General features: G+C 41.6%; 1 protein-coding gene across 1 annotated transcript; it reads right to left on the bottom strand.

Annotated features, from left to right (window-relative positions):
* Nucleotides 1-11,113: 11,113 nt before the first annotated feature.
* On the bottom strand, nt 11,114-18,724 carry LOC128404239 (vomeronasal type-2 receptor 26-like). Its single transcript, XM_053369732.1, has 6 exons — nt 18,465-18,724; nt 17,196-17,487; nt 15,225-16,082; nt 14,196-14,423; nt 13,109-13,235; nt 11,114-12,006 (listed from the first exon to the last, which is right to left on the bottom strand). Exons 1-6 carry the CDS (start codon nt 18,722-18,724, stop codon nt 11,114-11,116), a joined length of 2,658 nt encoding a protein of 885 aa, XP_053225707.1.
* Nucleotides 18,725-18,985: the final 261 nt, after the last annotated feature.

Here is an 18,985-nt window from a genome sequence, read left to right as displayed (position 1 = left end):
TTGGGTGTAATCTTCGACACCTCCCTTTCCATGGAGGCGCAGATTGCAGCTATAACAAAGGCGGCATTTTTCCATCTCCGCCAAGCTAAGCAGTTGGCTCCTTACCTCTCTCGCCCTGACCTAGCCACTGTGATCCACGCGACGGTCACCTCCAGACTGGATTATTGTAACTCGCTCTACGTGGGGCTGCCCTTAAGACTGACCCAGAAACTCCAGCGGGTGCAGAATGCTGCAGCGAGACTCCTTACGGGGTCTTCGCTGCGAGATCACATTCATCCGGTGCTATATCAACTGCACTGGCTCCCGGTGGAGTACAGGATCAGGTTTAAGGTGCTGGTTTTAACCTTTAAAGCCCTATACGGCCTTGGACCCTCGTACCTACGGGACCGCCTCTCCTGGTATGCCCCACAGAGAAACTTACGGTCTTCAAATAAAAATATCTTGAAGGTCCCAGGCCACAGAGAAGTTAGGCTGGCCTCAACTAGAGCCAGGGCTTTTTCGGCTGTGGCTCCGACCTGGTGGAACACTCTGTCACAAGAGACTAGGGCCCTGCGGGACTTGACATCTTTCCGCAGGGCCTGCAAGACAGAGCTGTTCCGCCAGGCCTTTGGCCAGGGCACAGCCTGACTCCCTCCCTCGGCAATCTTCGCGGAGCTCTGGCCCAATAGTGGCCAGTGGCTTGAATTTAATTAATTTTATAATGAATGATTTTAGAGTGTTGTTTGTGTTGTACTTTTGTATTGTTTTATTGTTGTTAGCCGCCCTGAGCCCAGCTTCGGCTGGGGAGGGCGGGATATAAATAAAATTTATTATTATTATTATTATTATTATTATTATTTCTAACTCTCCATTTTTATTGAAGGAAATTGTTTCACCAGAGCTGCTATTAAATGAGGTTCTTCTCACAAAATGGTTGAGCTAAATTTTGGAAGGAAATATAAGAACAAGAAGATAGGGGTGTTAAAGGATATGGGTAATGAATCAGTATTTTGGTGGAACCTCAGATCTACCAGAGGATGGCCACCTAGCCTAGCATCATGTTCTCACACTGACCAACCATGGAAATCTTGGGAGGAAAAATATTGTCATAGAATCATAGAATCATAGAGTTGGAAGAGACCACAAGGGCCATCGAGTCCAACCCCCTGCCAAGCAGGAAACACCATCAGAGCACTCCTGACATATGGTTGTCAAGCCTCTGCTTAAAGACCTCCAAAGAAGGAGACTCCACCACACTCCTTGGCAGCAAATTCCACTGTCGAACAGCTCTGACTGTCAGGAAGTTCTTCCTAATGTTTAGGTGGAATCTTCTTTCTTGCAGTTTGGATCCATTGCTCCATGTCCGCTTCTCTGGAGCAGCAGAAAACAACCTTTCTCCCTCCTCCATATGACATCCTTTTATATATTTGAACATGGCTATCATATCACCCCTTAACCTCCTCTTCTCCAGGCTAAACATGCCCAGCTCCCTTAGCTGTTCCTCATAAGGCATCGTTTCCAGGCCTTTGACCATTTTGGTTGCCCTCCTCTGGACACATACCAGTTTGTCAGTGTCCTTCTTGAACTGTGGTGCCCAGAACTGGACACAGTACTCCAGGTGAGGTCTGACCAGAGCAGAATACAGTGGCACTATTACTTCCCTTGATCTAGATGCTATACTCCTATTGATGCAGCCCAGAATTGCATTGGCTTTTTTAGCTGCCGCGTCACACTGTTGGCTCATGTCAAGTTTGTGGTCAACCAAGACTCCTAGATCCTTTTCACATGTAGTGCTCTCAAGCCAGGTGTCACCCATCTTGTATTTGTGCCTCTCATTTTTTTTGCCCAAGTGCAATACTTTACATTTCTCCCTGTTAAAATTCATCTTGTTTGTTTTGGCCCAGTTCTCTAATTTGTCAAGGTCGTCTTGAAGTGTGATCCTGTCCTCTGGGGTGTTAGCCACCCCTCCCAGTTTGGTGTCATCTGCAAATGTGATCAGGATGCCCTTGAGTCCATCATCCAAGTTGTTGATAAAGATGTTGAATAAGACCGGGCCCAAGACAGAACCCTGTGGCACCCCACTAGTCACTCTTCTCCAGGATGAAGAGGAACCATTATGAGCACCCTTTGGGTTCGGTCAGTCAGCCAGTTACAAATCCACTGAGTGGTAGCATAGTCAAGATCGCATTTTACCAGCTTCTTTACAAGAATATCATGGGGCATCTTGTCAAATGCCTTGCTGAAATCAAGGTAGGCTACATCCACTGCATTCCCTTCATCTACCAGGCTTGTAATTCTGTCAAAAAACGAGATCAGGTTAGTCTGACATGACTTATTTTTCAGAAATCCATGCTGACTATTGGTGATCACAGCATTTCTTTCTAGGTGCTCACAGACTGTTTGCTTAATGATCTGCTCCAGAATCTTCCCTGGTATTGATGTCAGACTGACTGGGCGGTAATTATTTGGGTCCTCTCTTTTCCCCTTTTTGAAAATAGGGACAACATTTGCCCTCCTCCAGTCTGCCGGGACTTCGCCTGTTCTCCAGGAATTCTCAAAGATGACTGCCAGTGGTTCTGAGATCACATCTGCCAGTTCTTTTAATACTCTTGGATGCAGTTCATCTGGCCCTGGAGACTTGAATACATCTAAACTAGCCAAGTATTCTTGTACTATCTCCTTAGTTATTCTGGGCTATGTTTCCTCTGCTGAATCATTTGCTCCAAATTCTTCAGGTCGGGCATTGTTTTCTTTATCGGAGAAGACTGAGGCAAAGAAGGCATTGAGGAGTTCAGCCCTTTCTGTGTCCCCTGTTTGCATTTCACCATCTTCTCCTCTGAGTGACCCCACTGTTTCTTTGTTCTTCCTTTTGCTACGAACATACCCATAAAAGCCTTTTTTGTTGCTTTTAACCTCTCTAGCAAGCCTGAGTTCATTCTGTGCGTTAGCTTTTCTGACTTTGTGTCTACACGTGCTGGCTATTTGTTTGAATTCCTCTTTGGTGGTTTCCCCCCTTTTCCATTTTTTGTACACATCCTTTTTTAATCTTAACTCAGTTAAAAGTTCTTTAGATAGCCACCCTGGCTTCTTTAGGCACCTTCCATGTTTCCGTCTCATTGGTATTGCCTGAAGTTGTGCTTTTACTATCTCCCTCTTAACAAACTCCCAGCCATCATGAACTCCCTTTCCTTTTAGTATTACTGTCCATGGGATCTCACCCAGCACTTCCCTAAGTTTTATGAAGTCGGCTTTCTTTGTCCTCAATGTGGTTCTCAACAGTTAGTATTCAGAGGCATACGGACTCCAACTGTGGAGGTAGAACATAGCCTTTATATCTAGCAGCATCTGGTAGCTCTTGAGTTCAACTTGCTCCTCAGGATTCAACTCATATGAATAAAGCATATTGTGAAGGGGGGGGGGTAGACCAGTAACTGTTTTGGAGCTGGCTCTTGAAGGCTGAGGAAAAGAATAAGTAAGGGGAGGGTGTACACATCCATCTCTAGGTCCTACTTAAAAGAATGGGTGAACTATAAATAATCTCTACACAGCATGAGTTTGACCAAACTGCAGGAGGCAGTGGAAGACAGAAGCGCCTGGCATGCTCTGGTCCAGGGGGTCACGAAGAGTCGGACACGACTAAATGACTAAACAACAACAAGGGAAAGGCAAACTCGGTGATAGAGCATGTGCTTTGCATGCAGCGCCTCCCAGGTCCAGTCTCTGACATCTTCAGAGCTGCCAAGGAGCTGCCAGCCAGTGTAAACAACACTGAGCTAGACAGACCAACGGTCTGATTCAATATAATTGGCCTTCCTCTGTTTATTCATGTTTCCTAGATAAACTTAACAAAATGGAATCTGTGAGAGGACTGAGAGCAAAACTGTGTGATGACACTTGGAGTTGACAGAAAAGTTGGAGGACAGGAAGCCAGGATTAGCCTAAATCCTTTCTTCCTGTGTGACACATCTAATGAAAGTTATTACATAGACACACAACCATGCATACACACTGGCTTCCATCAAGAAATGATCAAATTCCCTCTGAACCACTGCTAAAATCCTAGCACCTATTATTTACAGTTTTTAAAAGGAATGCAATGCCAAGTGATGCATTCAATTTCTTAAGGGATTTGGCTTTTAGATGCAAAATAGCCTTGATAGACAGCTTTATACACTGTCTGGATTCCACTTTTTGTTCTCCCAGATATGGTGGTGTTTCCTGCATAAGTTTCCTCAAGACATTACCTTCCACAGCTGTTGACTCAGAAGCTTCATTCTTCCCTCATCCACTAATGCTCTGTGCTTGAACCTCGATGAATGCATGGCATGCAATGCATGTGCCACAGCAAAGACAGCAGTGTAAACACTGTAGCTGTGGCCTGTCATGCTCATTTCAAAAACAGAGGCAGGCAGAGTCTCCAGCTTTTCCTTCCCACTGCAGATCTCACCATCCCGCCTGTTGACCATAGGTCTCGGGGAAAAACATTCAAATGCTTCTTCCCAAAATACCTTGATAAAGCCATATTCTTTGTCTGAAGTAGGGTTTCTCATCTGGAGAAATTTCTGGAAAGCTGACACTTCCTTTGAGTGGACAGCAAAGACTATTGAACCATGGAATAAGCCTATGTCCCAAGTCCTTTGGAATGGAACTGATGTGAAATCCATCTGAGTTGTCATAATCCAGACTTTATCTTTTCCTTTTACTGATGTGTCCTCAAGTTGTGAATACTCGTGAAACATTCTCAAAATTATAATGGTATCAATTTCCCCCTGAATGATCACCGCATCAGCAGTGCTTCTCTTGACAATATTGCTTGTTTCCATCCCTTCTGACACTATGACAGCAATGTCATTGGAGTTAGTCATTACTGGGAATCTTTCAATGAAATCAAAGCAAATCCCTCTCTTGACAAACTGGGGAAGTATGTTGCTTACAAATGTCTCTCCATTGGCATCGCTCACAGACAGCACCCCAACCCACGTCACCTGAAATGCAGCAGTAGTTGGAGAATCCCTTTATAATGATGAGCCACATCTGGGAACATCTGGTGGTAGAAAACGGTCTGGGTTGTCTGCTTGGTCACTGGAGCAGAGCCATATATGAGCTGAAGAAATGAAAGAAGGACAAAAGAGCAGGAAATTCCCAAAATTAAAGAGGGAGGGGATAATTCTGTGTTGTTTCATTCTGTTGAAGTTGTATGCCAATCATTAAAGAAGATTTAACCTTGATTAAGAAGTCTGCATTTATTGAATGCTGCTGAGGATTTCATGTGTTTGCGAGGTACAAACAGGCTGAGCATTCATATACACCAGGATTAGGACACCTCAGACCCTGCTTTGGACAGTGTGACCTGCCAATGCTCTCAAGCTAGCCCTTGAAACTCTCCCTGGAAGAACCACCCCACTAGCTCTCCTACACACCTTCAACAGAGATTATGACATTTTATTTGTCTGGATGGAGATTCAGAGGGGTGCCTGTAAAAAGACTTATCCTACTGTACAAAGGTAACATTTACATTCACTGCACTACCACTTCTGCCTCTCACCTCAACCATCAATTGCAGAACTCCTGCAGGTGGCGAGATTCCTGAATGCGGTTATCTCACACTCAAAAACCACCAAAAAACAACAACAACATCAAAACTAATCGGACTGTTATGATGAGAGTGCATGTCAGATCTCGTCTTCAGTTTTTCTTTTTCTGTGAACCGTCCCTTGGAGCTCTCCTGGCCCCAAGCTGTCATTTGGCTCTGCTCAAGGACCCACCCTTGCATCGTGGTGTTCACCTTCTGTTGTCGGATATATCGGTCTTTATGTCTCTGTGTTTTTTTATGTTTGTACATATTTTATGGGCTAATAGCCGTAAATAAATAAATAAATAAATAAATAAATAAATTGCAGAACTCTCAAAAGGTTGCTCAGGGGGGAATGTGGTCCTTGGGCTGGAAAATGTTCCCCATTTCTGCTATGCTTCCCCAGCTATGCTTGGAGAGAGTAGGGTCAAAAGTAACGCTTCATATTTATGGTTCACAAAATAGAACCATATTCATTTAGTCTGACTTGATTTCATTTCCAAGCAAAGAGGAACATGGCCAAGGACTCAGGATATTTGAATACTTTAATTGCTTCTACTTGGTAAAATGAGGGTCATTTTTTGGAATGTTTGTCTTGTTTAACTATCATTTATATGCTATAAATGGTTCTAGTTGCTACTTTTAAAGCCTTCACATACCTGTGGTTTATTTACTTTGGCTTTATTTTATGTCTGGATTTGTCTGACAGTGATAAATAAGTGTATATATGTTATGTATAATGTCATCAGATCTTGTCTGAAAACATTGCAGTTTGCAGAATCAATTTTTTTTAAAAAAATAATAAAACTATTCTTCAATTTTTTTCTCTCATTCTTGCCTTCACTCCCCCATTCTGAAAAAAGTGTTGAAGGATACCTTCCTCAAAAACACCAGACCTTCATTTCCCCTGTGAACTTCACCTCTATAATACGAAGGTGTACAAGATAAGCAAACAGAACTTTGCACTTATTGGTACATTAACAAACATTTCTGCTTATTTACAGTTTTTCCCTGGAGGAAACCTACAGTTCCTTCCATATCCCTCCTCTGAGTTTGAAATATACAAGGCAAAGAGGAAATGTAAGTCCTTAAGATAGGTTTCTTGGCACTGACATACATAGTTAACTTATAAGTTAAGTAGTGGAGCTTTCCCAGGAGGAGTGGACCTCTTCAGACTCAATGTCTGCGAGAACATCAGGCTGATCCTTTCCCCTTTTCATTGAAATATTTACCTCCAACCCCTACAGATGGCTCAACACATTAAAATACTCTGTATTCTGAAGGCAAGGCTATATTCAGTACTTAACTTTTCTGAATGTACAAACTGACCTTGGAAACAACCTACAAATACTTCAAATCACCAAACACAAGTGAAGTGAAAATTACTTGTTATACTCCCATGCTCTGGTGCACGCCATACCTGTGGGATTTTGTAGATGCGCAGGATATCTGCCATGTGGAGACAAACTTCAGAGGTGGGCCCCCCAATGACAGCTACTGGATTGTTGACATTATCACATTTGTAGTTAGGGATGAATCTGCCCTGGGTGGAGAAGAGCTCCATTGAGGCCTGGTAGGTCCATCTTGGATTGAAATAGCTATTGTAAATATGGAAGCCCAAAGTGAGATTAGGCAAAATCTTGGGATTTTCATTGATCTCCTCTACAGCAAATATCAGTGCCAGGACATGCTGGTAGATCTGTAGCATGACCCTGAAATGAGAGTTTTATGTTGTGTCACACTGTGTTTCCTTCAGAATTGGAGGATTTACAAATTATTTCCATCCCAAGGATGAAGAAACGTTGTCATGCACAGTTGGCTTTTTGTCACATGGGATCAGCCACCCAATACTATTTTGAGAGAACCTGTTTGCAAAGTTCTCATTGAGAGTCGCCTGCCCACATCATATTTTGGAGATTTAAATTTCTTAGCTTTGGTTTTCAGAATGGCACTGGCACATCCAGAATTTGACATTGTCTCATTTCTAAAAATGTATACATGCACACCAATTGCACCTTATAAAATGAGAGTGAGCAGAATCCCTGAACTATCAGAAATAATTAAAAATGGACCATTTTTAACCATACCTCACCTTCCATTTAAGAACAGTGGCCTAGTTTTGATGGCTACAATAGTGAACTTTGCTCTATCTTATATCCTTGGAAACCACTTGGAGGTTCTATTTCTATATTTATATAAAATTTTTCTGTGATCTTAGGGTTGGAGGTTGCCATTACAATCAAAATACAAAATTGAGTTGAGTTTCCCCAGAATAGAGGAAGTTCTGGGGAGATGAATTAGGAATTCATGTCATTTTTATTCGGGGAGGGGTTAAACTTCATGAGAGAACATGGGCTAATGTTTCATCTGAGCTGCTTCTCTTTGGAAAATAATATGAGTTTTATGACTCAATAATTTAGCTAGTTTACTAGTAAGGGTAGCATCCACCCTTTTAAAATAATTGTGCTTCCAAATATGAATGATCATTTTGGACTGTGGCTATTTATTATCTGTAGAAGCTGATTGTTGGATAGCGAACTATTTTTAACGCAAATTTAGTGTGTTGAATGCAAATTATTTCAATATTTTGTGCCCAAGACAATCAGAGACAAGTGGAAGTTAAGATCACCACTGGAGGTCCCTGCAACCCCATTAGTTGAATCACTCCTTTGATGGTAATCCCAGTTTGCAGGGGTTCTAAGCTAAGATCCATCTTTTCCAGTGCTCTCTCACATAGTGGCCAACCAGACACTCATGGAAAGCCGACAAACCTCCATGGGATTTATAGGAGAGGCTATTTAATATATCAGGCAACCCAAGCTTTGGAGAGCCATAGTCCCATTTGCAAACTTGAAACACATACCAAACACACAGGGCAACCTATTCTATTGGCTATAATATAAGGCGTCTTTCAAGTTTAATTTCAGCGAAGGAAGAGGGAACCCTGTGAGCACCAGGGAAGATCTCTGGGGGTGCATGCATACCCCACAGGTGCCACGTTGGTGAACTGTATAATGGAAAGTTAAAAGAATCTTACAAAGTTCCATCAAAGAGGTCCATTGAGGGACATTCCATGAACGTTATTGGTTTGGAAAACATGTACATCATAGACACGATGCCAGCAATGGTGAGATCTCCTGGATGGTGGAACTTATGAAAAATAGGAAGAGGGTTACTGGTGCCACATTTGACATCTGGAATCTTGCACACTACCTGAGGCAAAAACACTAGTACTAATACTAGAAATGCCACTAACTTGCAAGAAAAAAATTCTTCTCCACACCCATTCATACTCATTATCTTCAAGCATGGCTTGAATGGACACACAGTAGGTAGAGGCACAGCTCAAACTGCACAAGATAAAGTATCAATGATCAAAGTGTCAAGAGCCCTGACTGTCTCTAGCCACAGCATGGAATGATACAAGGTTTATTGACAGCATACTTCCTTCTTCTGTGCATGGTTTTGCTGGTGATCAGTACTGAAGCTCCTTTGGGACTTTGTGGAAAATTAGGAGTCATCATGTTTAATTTGATAGTTAGGAAGAACAATAATTGCCTATTTAGAATCACAGATTCTGTGAGACAATGAGCACAACATGTTTATCTGATCTCAGCAGGTCTTCTGTGGTCTTCATCACATGGACAGCAAGAGAGGCATCAGCTTGTAATGACCAAGAGCAACTGAAAAGCCCCCCAGAAAACAAATTAGCCTGGAATAAGACTAATCAACCACAAATGACTTTTTTGCGAAGTCTACATAAAAAGTCTCATATTCAGAAGGTTTTTAAAGAAAGAAATACTTTTGGAAATCCAGGTGAAAACTTCAGTGGCCATTGAGTAACCAGTATGGTTAGATAAGAGTTGAATATATTAGCAAGAAACGCACAGGGTTGTATTCAAAGTTAGTAATGCTTAGAGCAGACCCATTTACATTAATGGAATAACTAATTTAGGTCCATGAATTCAATGGGTCTGCTCTGAGTATGACTAATGTTGGATACAACCCATAGTAGCAGGCACCAGTAACATGTAGTAAATTCACTAGATTTGCAGTCTGGAGAATGATCAAGATGTGCATCTACCGAGCATACCGATAGATCCACCATCATGCTGAATCACGCAACGAGAGCATTAATATCGTATTTCATGGTGCTGCTGAGAGAATACCATGTAGATGCAACATAACTGTCAGCAAAGATAGCCAGTTTGGGGTTTAGGAAGACCTTGATCTTTATGCTGTGGCTACTGGCAGATGATCAAAAGTAGAAGGAATGTGCAACTTCTGAGAAGAAATGAAAACCAATAGAGACAACAGATACACATGTGCAATGGAGCTCACAGACAAATTTCAGTGCGGTGGCTGTAATCTCCAGACTGCTTGTGATATGGATGTTAAATGGACTGATTTGTTCTCTAGCACATCTCAGTTCTGTTACGTCCTGCTCACTCTCACAGCTAGAGATGCAGAAGCCTATACTTGTATAGGTTTCAAAAGAGTGAGCAAAAGAAAAACACCTTAAAAATGAGACCTTAAGGAGAGGGAAATAGCATTAAAGGAAAGCATGATTTACAAGATCTGTATTTTTATGTGGCATTAAAAGCTACCATCTGACTCACTTTTTTATACCTACAATACTTCAAAATCAAAATGTGAACCATAGACTCATAGAACTGTTGGAAGAGACCCTGAGGATCATCTAGTCCAACCCACTGCAAGGCAGGAATATGCAGCTGTCCCATATGGGGGTCATTCCTGCAACCTTGGCATTATCAGTGCCACACTCTAACCAACTGAGCTATCCAGGTCCACAGTCATGCAGTTAACTAGAATATGGAAAAAGTCATCCAAGCACCTGACCGATTTATATACTTGTTGCTTTGATAGCCCACCTTTTCCCCAGGAATTCCTGGTAGCATATGTGTTCTGTGTACCTTCCCCATGTTTTATTCTCACAACCAGGGTTGTTGTTTTTTTACAGCTGGAACTCAGTTCCAGCACCTCTCAGGTGGGTGCCATTGCCATTATAAGTTATTGAACCAATTACAGCTGGTGAAAGGCACTTCTAGCCTCTGACACTACCTGAGACTTCAGGAGAGTGCAAATTAGGTGCACTGGGCTTTCAGCGTAAACCAAATCAAATTCCCCACTCTCCCTAGAAAGAATATCACAGACCCAATCAGTTTGTATCATAGAAGCAGAGAGAGAGAAAACACTTCAGTGTGTATATACATTTATTCCTGATTGCGGAGTTTAACAAATGCAAACATATGGGGGAGAAAATAATTACTGTATTAAAATGACAGAAGATCTTTCAGCACTGCAGTTTGCTCAATTTTATTCTCTTGCCACACAGGTCTCCTTGTTAAATACTCATCTATTTAGCACAACACATTTTCAATGTGGCCACAACTCATGCAACAGCAATGCAGACATCCTTTAAAGTTAAAATGTGATGTGATGACTCCCAAATAAATGCACTCAAACATGTTTCTTGCAGCTATGTGAAGTCCCACTGTTTCCTCCTGACCAAGGGATGAGGGCCACAGAATATTAGATGTGTCAATGCTTTCTTCTTCTCAGCTGCTGCTTGCTGTTCAGTTCAGGCCTCACCACAATAATGTAGCATTTTGGGAAGAATATACACCCCAGTAAGCCTGCACTGGAAGCTAAGATGGAGAAGATCTCCACAGCCACCATGTATTTCCCTTTTGTGCTCAGATAGGTGGGAACAAAGGACAGCCAGACACTACAAAAGATCAGCATGCTGAAGGTGATGAATTTGGCTTCATTAAAACTGTCAGGCAACTTCCTGGCTAAGAAAGCTACAGTGAAGCTGACAATAGCTAGTACACCCATGTAGCCTAAGACACAGTAGAACATGGTGACTGAGCCATCATTACATTCCAGAAGGATTTCTTTAGTCATTGAGTGCATGTCTAAGTCTGGGAATGGGGGAGAAGTTGTCAGCCACACACCACAAAGAGTGGCTTGAATAAAAGAGCAGGAAGAAACAATGGAGAGAGTCTGTCTTTTCCCCACCCATTTCCTTGTGGGTTTGGTGACCGTGAAAGCAAGAACCACGATGGTTGTCTTGGCCAGCACGCAAGAAACTGCCACTGAAAAGATGATGCCAAAAGCAGTTTGTCGAAGGAGACAGGTCACCTTGTCAGGCTGGCCGATGAAGAGCAGTGAGCAAAGGAAGGAGAGGGAGATGGAAATGAGGAGGGAGAATGTGAGGCTCCGGTTGTTGGCTTTGACTATGGGAGTGTCCCGGTGCTTAATGAAGATGCAAAGCACCAAAGCTGTGATGAAGGAAAATGAAAGAGCCAAAGTGGCCAGACTGATCCCCAAAACTTCTGTATAAGACAAGAAACTGATGAATTTTGGAATGCAGGAATCCTGTTCTAGGTTTGCATAATGATCTTGTGGACATGGAAAGCAGTCATCCATATCTGAAAAAGAAAAGTTTGGTTTCTGTACATGACAGCGTTATGTGCATTGCACTAAAATTATCAAGACAGCATTACAATAATATGAATGAGACTTTGCAGGTTCAAATCTGGCAAAGAACTAAGTGGTCTCCTCAAGCAATTTGTAAGATGCCAAACTATGGGATGTTCCATGGGCCACCTGGGTCTTTATGCCCACCTCCATTTTAGAAGCTGAGTCCTATGACCCAGGGTGGCTTCTCTTCAAAGATATTATCAGTTAGAAGTATGCAGAATATTTCTATTTTTCTTTCTGTTTTAGCTTATATTCTTTCAGCCGTCATTCTCTTCCTTTTCATTTCTGTTATAATCTCTCTCTTTCTTAGGGGAAAAGAACACACCTCCTGAAAGTACAGGATACCCTTCCACTCCCTCTCTTATCCTGTTTTCATTCCACTCCTCCCAACATGTCAGTTTGTATTCCAACAGCACTTAGCATATTCTGTCCTTATCGGTCTTTTCTGGGAGTTTGCCTGTGCAGGTATTTTTAAAGGGATTTTGAAGTTCTGAAAAACGTAGCATTCACAAAGCAGACCTTTCTAGCTTCCTTTTGTGTGTGGATCATGTCCCCACCCCCTCCCCACATAATGATTGACACATGTGGTACTGTGATTCCTATCTTTATCTACATAATGACAAGTGATTCCTAATAATATTTATGTAAGATGCTGCTCCCATATCATTAACCAGGCAGAGGGCCTTCTTGATAGTGGCGCCTGCCCTGTGGAACGCCCTCCCCTCAGTTGTCAAGGAAATAAATGACTATCTGACTTTAAGAAGACACCTGAAGGCAACCTTGTTAGGGAAGTTTTTAATGTTTGATGTTTTATCGTGATGTTATATTCTATTAGGAGCCACCCAAAGTGGCTGGGGTAGAAACAAAGAAACAAACATTATTATTATTATTATTATTATTATTATTATTATTATTATTGACCACAAGTGGTTAGACTGGATGGCCCTTCTAACTCTTTGATTCTAACCATCCTTAAATTCTACATAACCTTTCCAATTGATGGTTAGTGACCCCATTAGTGTCCATAGACTCTGTACATGACTTCCTTACCTGTTTGGTTGGAAATCTTCCCTTCTGGACATGGAAGGCAATCATAGCAGCAAAATGGCATCCCTTCCTTCTTTGCCTTACGATAACCCAAGGGGCAATTGTCATTACAAAGAGAAAGAGGCTGTGCCTGTCCACAGATGAAAGAGGAGGATGTTTACTAGATGGTGAAATTCTGCAGTGTTACCCCCTAACCCATGAAAGGCGAACCATCTTTGGGGTTGGAGATTTGGCCAGTCTTCTCTAAGCACATATTTTAATGTGAGGGTCATGAGGAACCAGCAATAACTGGAACAACTCTTGTAGGGCTCAGAGTGTGGGTTGGATTATTCCTATGGGGTATGATGGGGGTCGTGTGTCTATTGCCTCATGCCAGGTGGTTAACACTCACTTTGGAGCTGAGGTTGAGGCAGTTTAATAAAATCAGATCTTCAATGCAAACACCTTTGACTCTTTAATAAATGTGTAAGCATTATTGAACTCCAACATTTATATCTCATCTCGTTATACTGGTATCCATGTGGAAATGCGTTGAGTTTATGTTAGGTTTCCAAAATAGCAATACATCTGGAATTTAGAATGCAGAGGCTTCATAGAACCTTTTCTGCTACTGGTAACACTTGTCCATATGATAAAAAATGGGAACTCTATGCACCATCTCATATTTTGGAACACATTGAAATGCAGGTTACTATAATTTCCTGTCCCGCCGATGAAATTGGTTGTTTTTGCTTGGTTATAGTTTGCTTATTCTTTTAAGCCTATTTTTATTCATTTTTTTGTGTTTATACTTCTACATTTCTGGGTGATGTTTAGAAGTATGTTCAATTTAATCCTTGATTACAACCTTTCAGGACAAATGTCTACAAATTCTTTAAATGTTAAAGTTTTCCAAGGAGAATATTTTATTTGATGAAAAGAAGGTTTTGGATGGGTGAAATCACCCAACTGACACAGCAAAGAAACCTCTGCACCCATGTCCGCATGTGTACACTAAAGCTATAGATGAGCAGAGCTATGCCAGTATCTGAATGGTGAAAAATTGAAGATGGGACTAATGGATAGCCCCCAATACACGAATGGACCTTACCTGGTTAAACCTGTTGGGCCACACAATGGCTTCCTCAGAAATAGTGAGCACTTCTTCTTGAGGAGCCATGGGGTCTATGCTTCCAACTTTGACTCTGCAGAAAGACTGGTTTGGGAACGTGAGCCAATTCATAATATCAAATCCAGCCTCTACCTCACCATTTTCATTGAAAGATACTTTCCCTCCAGCACTAGTATTAAATGAGATGCTTCTTACAAAGTGGTTGAGCTAAATTGGGAAGGAAGGAAATAGCAATTCATGAGGAAATCATGGGGGTTTCAATGAATCTATCTAACGAAAAGTTTGCCCTAAGAATGACTAAAGCTGGATCCACCCAAATTCAAATTTACATTAAGATTTAGAAACAGAAGATTTGTCAACTAGACATGCATAGAATGATTCCTGCCCTTCGCCCATCAACAGATGGAAGAGACAGGAGCAGAGCGATCAAGGGTCTCTAAACCAACCCTTATGAGGAACGGTTGAAGGAGCTAGACATGTCTAGCCTGGAAAAGAGACTGGGAGCAGATATGATAGTCATCTTCAAATAATTGAAGGACTGTCACATGGAAGATGCAGCAAGCTTGTTTTCTCCTGCCAGATTGAGGGAGTTGCCCCAGATGGAGGGAGTTGGGGATGTTTAGCCTGAAAAAGAGGAGATTGATGGCCATCTTCAAGTATCTTAAGGGCTGTCTAATGGAAAATGGAGCAAGGTTGTTTTCTCCTTTTCTGGAGGGTAGGACCTGAACCAATGAATACAAGTTACATGAAAGGAGATTCCGACTAAACATCAGGAAGAACTTTCTGACAGCAAGGGCTGTTCGGTTGTGGAATGGTCTCCCTTGGGAAGTTGTGGACTCTCCTTCCTTGGAGATTTTTAAGCAGAGGTTGGATGGCCATCTGTCATGGATGCTTTAGCTGAGATTCCTGGGTGTTAGACTAGATGACTCTTCAGGTCTCTACCAACTCTATAATTCTATGATTCTATGCTCTTACGTTCCTACATTCTTAGTGTGCTCAGAACATTACCTTCCACAGCTGTTGACTCAGAATCTTCATTCTTCCTTCATCCACCATTGCTCTGTGCTTGAACCTTGATGAATGCATGGCATGCAATGCATGTGCCGCAGCAAAGACAGCAGTGTAAACACTGTAGCTGTGGCCTGTCATGCTCATTTCAAAAACAGAGGCAGGAAGAGTCTCCAGTTTCTCCCTTCCAGTGCAGATTTTTCCATTTTCTACGTCTATCATGGGATTGAGGAAAGAACATTCAAATGCGTCTCCCCAAAACTCTCTGATAAAGTCATATTGGTTTCCTAAAGAAGGTTTTATCATCTGAAGAAATTTCTGGAATCCTATTACCTCCTTTGAGTGAACTGCAACGGAGATAGCGCCATGAAGGAAATCTATGTCCCAATTTCTTTGAAAGGAAACTGATGTGAAACCCATCTGGGATGTCATAATCCAGATTTTACCTTTGTCATTTGTTGATCTCCCCCAGTCAGTGTAGACGGGCAGCATTCTCAGACTTAACATGGTATCAATTTCACCATGAACAATCATTGCATTAACAGTGCTATTCCGGATAACATTGCATGTTTTAATCAACTCATCAATTTTCTTATCAAAGTCACTGGAGTGAGTAAATTGAGGCATTGATATCATGAAATCAAAGCAGATGTCTCTCTGAGCAAACATGGGAACCACTGTATGTATGAATTTTTCTCCGTTGTCATCATGTGCAGATACCACCCCAATCCAAGTCCACCTGAAATGAAGCAGTAACTGAAGAATCCCTTTATACTGATGATCCACATCCGGAAACATCTGGTGGTAGAGGACAGTCTGACTTTTCTTATTTATCACTGGAGCAACGCCATAGATGAACTAAATAATATGGGGGGAAATTAAGGTTAGGAAAATGATATAGAGAACACAATTGCACCAGAGGAAACATATATGGCAGCTTCTCCAGAATGGAGGACAGAATAGATGCCCTCATGGAACAGCACAGTGGAGTAGTCAGTCAGTTTCACAGACATCTCACATGATGTCAGTGTAATTCAGGAGTAGATGCCATGCTGCTCAGGAGGTGTTTTGGACTCCAGTTCACATAAGTCCCAGTCAACATGGCCAATGGTCAGAGACTATGAGAATTGTAGTCCACAATTTTTGGAGGGTAAACATTTTGGCTGACCCTGATCTAATGAATGTGTTCATTTTAAGGAAACACGGCCTTCTGAATTTAAAAAATATCTGATCTTAGTTAACTTACCGTAAATGTTTCTTTCTTTTTTAAAAAAACAAAAGAATTATTCAAAAGTTACAATACAGTTACAATACCATTCAATTCCAAGGAATATATCCCCTCCACAGAAACCTCAGTGATGATGGTGGCTTTAAAATACACTGTTCTTCTTCAATAAAAGAGAAAAAGGGAGACCAGATCATGTTAAAGGTATCTTTTTTGGAGCTGCCTTTGATTAGTTGCCGATGGTATGTTAAATGTTTCTGACATATAGCATAAGTCATACACAGAGGTGATCCTTTGTCTGACTTAATTGCCTATCACCCATAACCTACATGTTTTTCATAAGTGGAAGACACCACATTGGCTAATCCTATAGCAGGTCTTATAGCGAGGTAGACAGAAAGTACATTGGGATCTAAGGGCATATCTTGCAGATAAGACCAGATACTGGTACACTAGCGCAACCATAAGCATGGCCACAAGTGCATCAACATGTCTCCGCAAAGCACTATAACACACACACACACACACCCCCCAACAACCCCCCAAATGCCCCAACCACTGTATTCTCTCAGTAAAGGCTCACGCCTTAATACATTTAAAGGGACAACCTGTCAAATCCTCCACTATTAAATATGGTATGGAAGATATGGAATCAATTCCTATCTTCAATGTACATATCAGTATCTGAAACCAAGGGATGTGGCTGATGCTCTCATAAATTCTTCAGCTCCACATACATGTATTACCTGTGGAATCTTGTAGATGCACAGGGTGTCCACCATGTGGAGGCACACTACAGAGGTCGGCCCCCCTATGACAGCTACTGGATTGTTGACATTATCACATTTGTAGTTAGGGATGAATCTGCCCTGGGTGGAGAAGAGCTCCAGTGCGGCCTGGTAGGTCCATCTTGGATTGAAATAACTATTGTAGATATGGAAGCCGAGGGTGAGATTAGGCAAAATCTTGGGATTTTCATTGATCTCCTTTACAGCAAATATCAGTGCCAGAACATGCTGGTAGATTTGTATCATGAACCTGAAATGAGAGTTTTATGTTGTGTCACAGTGCGTTTCCTTCAGAATTGGAGGATTTACAAATTGTTTCCATCCCAAGAATGAAGAAATGTTGTCATGCACAGTTGGCCTTTTGTCACATGGGCTCCATCACCCAATACTATTTTGAGAGAAGTTGGTAAGTACTAGGGTGCAAATTTCTCATAGGAAGTTTTTTCACATATTTGGGAGATTTGAATTTCTTAGCTTTGGTTTTCAGAATGGCACTGGCACATCCAGAATTTGACAATGTCTCATTTCTAAAAACGTATACATGCACACCAATTGCACCTTACAAAATGAGAGTGAGCAGAATCCCTGAACTATCAGAAATAATTAAAAATGAACCATTTTTATCCATACCTCACCTTCCATTTAAGAACAGTGGCCTAGTTTTGATGGCTACAATAGTGAACTTTGTTCTATCTTATATCCTTGTAAACCATTTAGAAGTTCTATTTCTACATCTATATATAATTTTTCTGTGAATTGGTGTGTTGAATGCAAATTATTTCAATATTTTGTGTCCAAGACAATCAGAGGCAAGTGGAAGTTAAGATCACCACTGGAGGTCCCTGCAACACCATTAGTTGGATCACTCCTTTGATGGTAATCCCAGTTTTTAGGGGCTGTAACCTAAGATCCATCTTTTCCAGTGCTCTCTCACATAGTGGCCAACAAGATACTCATGGAAAGCCCACAAAGCACCATCGGATTCATAGGACAGGCTATTTAATATATCAGGCAGCCCAAGCTTTGGAGAGCCATAGTCCCATTTGCAAACTTCAAACACATACCAAACACACAGGGCAACCTATTCTATCAGTTATAATACAAGGCGTCTTTCAAGAAAAATTTCAGTGAAGCAAGGGGGGAACACTGTGGGCACCAGGGAAGATCTCTGGGGGTGCATGCATACCCCGTTGGTGATCCGTATAATGGAAAGTTTAAAAATCTTACAAAGTTCCATCAAAGAGGTCCATGGAGGGACATTCTATGAACATTATTGGAGTGGAAAATATGTACATCATAGACACGATGCCAGCAATGGTGAGATCTCCTGGATGGTGGAACTTATGAAGAATAGGAAGAGGGTCACTGGTGCCACATTTGACATCTGGAATCTTGCACACTACCTGAGGCAAAAACACTAGTACTAATACTAGAAATGCCACTAACTTGCAAGAAAAAAATTCTTCTCCACACCCATTCATACTCATTATCTTCAAGCATGGCTTGAATGGACACACAGTAGGTAGAGGCACAGCTCAAACTGCAGAAGATAAAGTATCAATGATCAAAGTGTCAAGAGCCCTGACTGTCTCTAGCCACAGCATGGAATGATACAAGGTTTATTGACAGCATACTTCCTTCTTCTGTGCATGGTTTGGCTGGCGATTAGTGCTGAAGCTCTCTTGGGACTTTGTGGGAAAGTAGAAGTCATCATGTTTAATTTGATAGTTAGGAAGAACAATAATTGC

Source organism: Podarcis raffonei, chromosome 16 (genome assembly GCF_027172205.1).
Source record: "Podarcis raffonei isolate rPodRaf1 chromosome 16, rPodRaf1.pri, whole genome shotgun sequence".
Taxonomy (NCBI): domain Eukaryota; kingdom Metazoa; phylum Chordata; class Lepidosauria; order Squamata; family Lacertidae; genus Podarcis; species Podarcis raffonei.
This window is presented reverse-complemented; position numbering and strand designations above follow the sequence as displayed.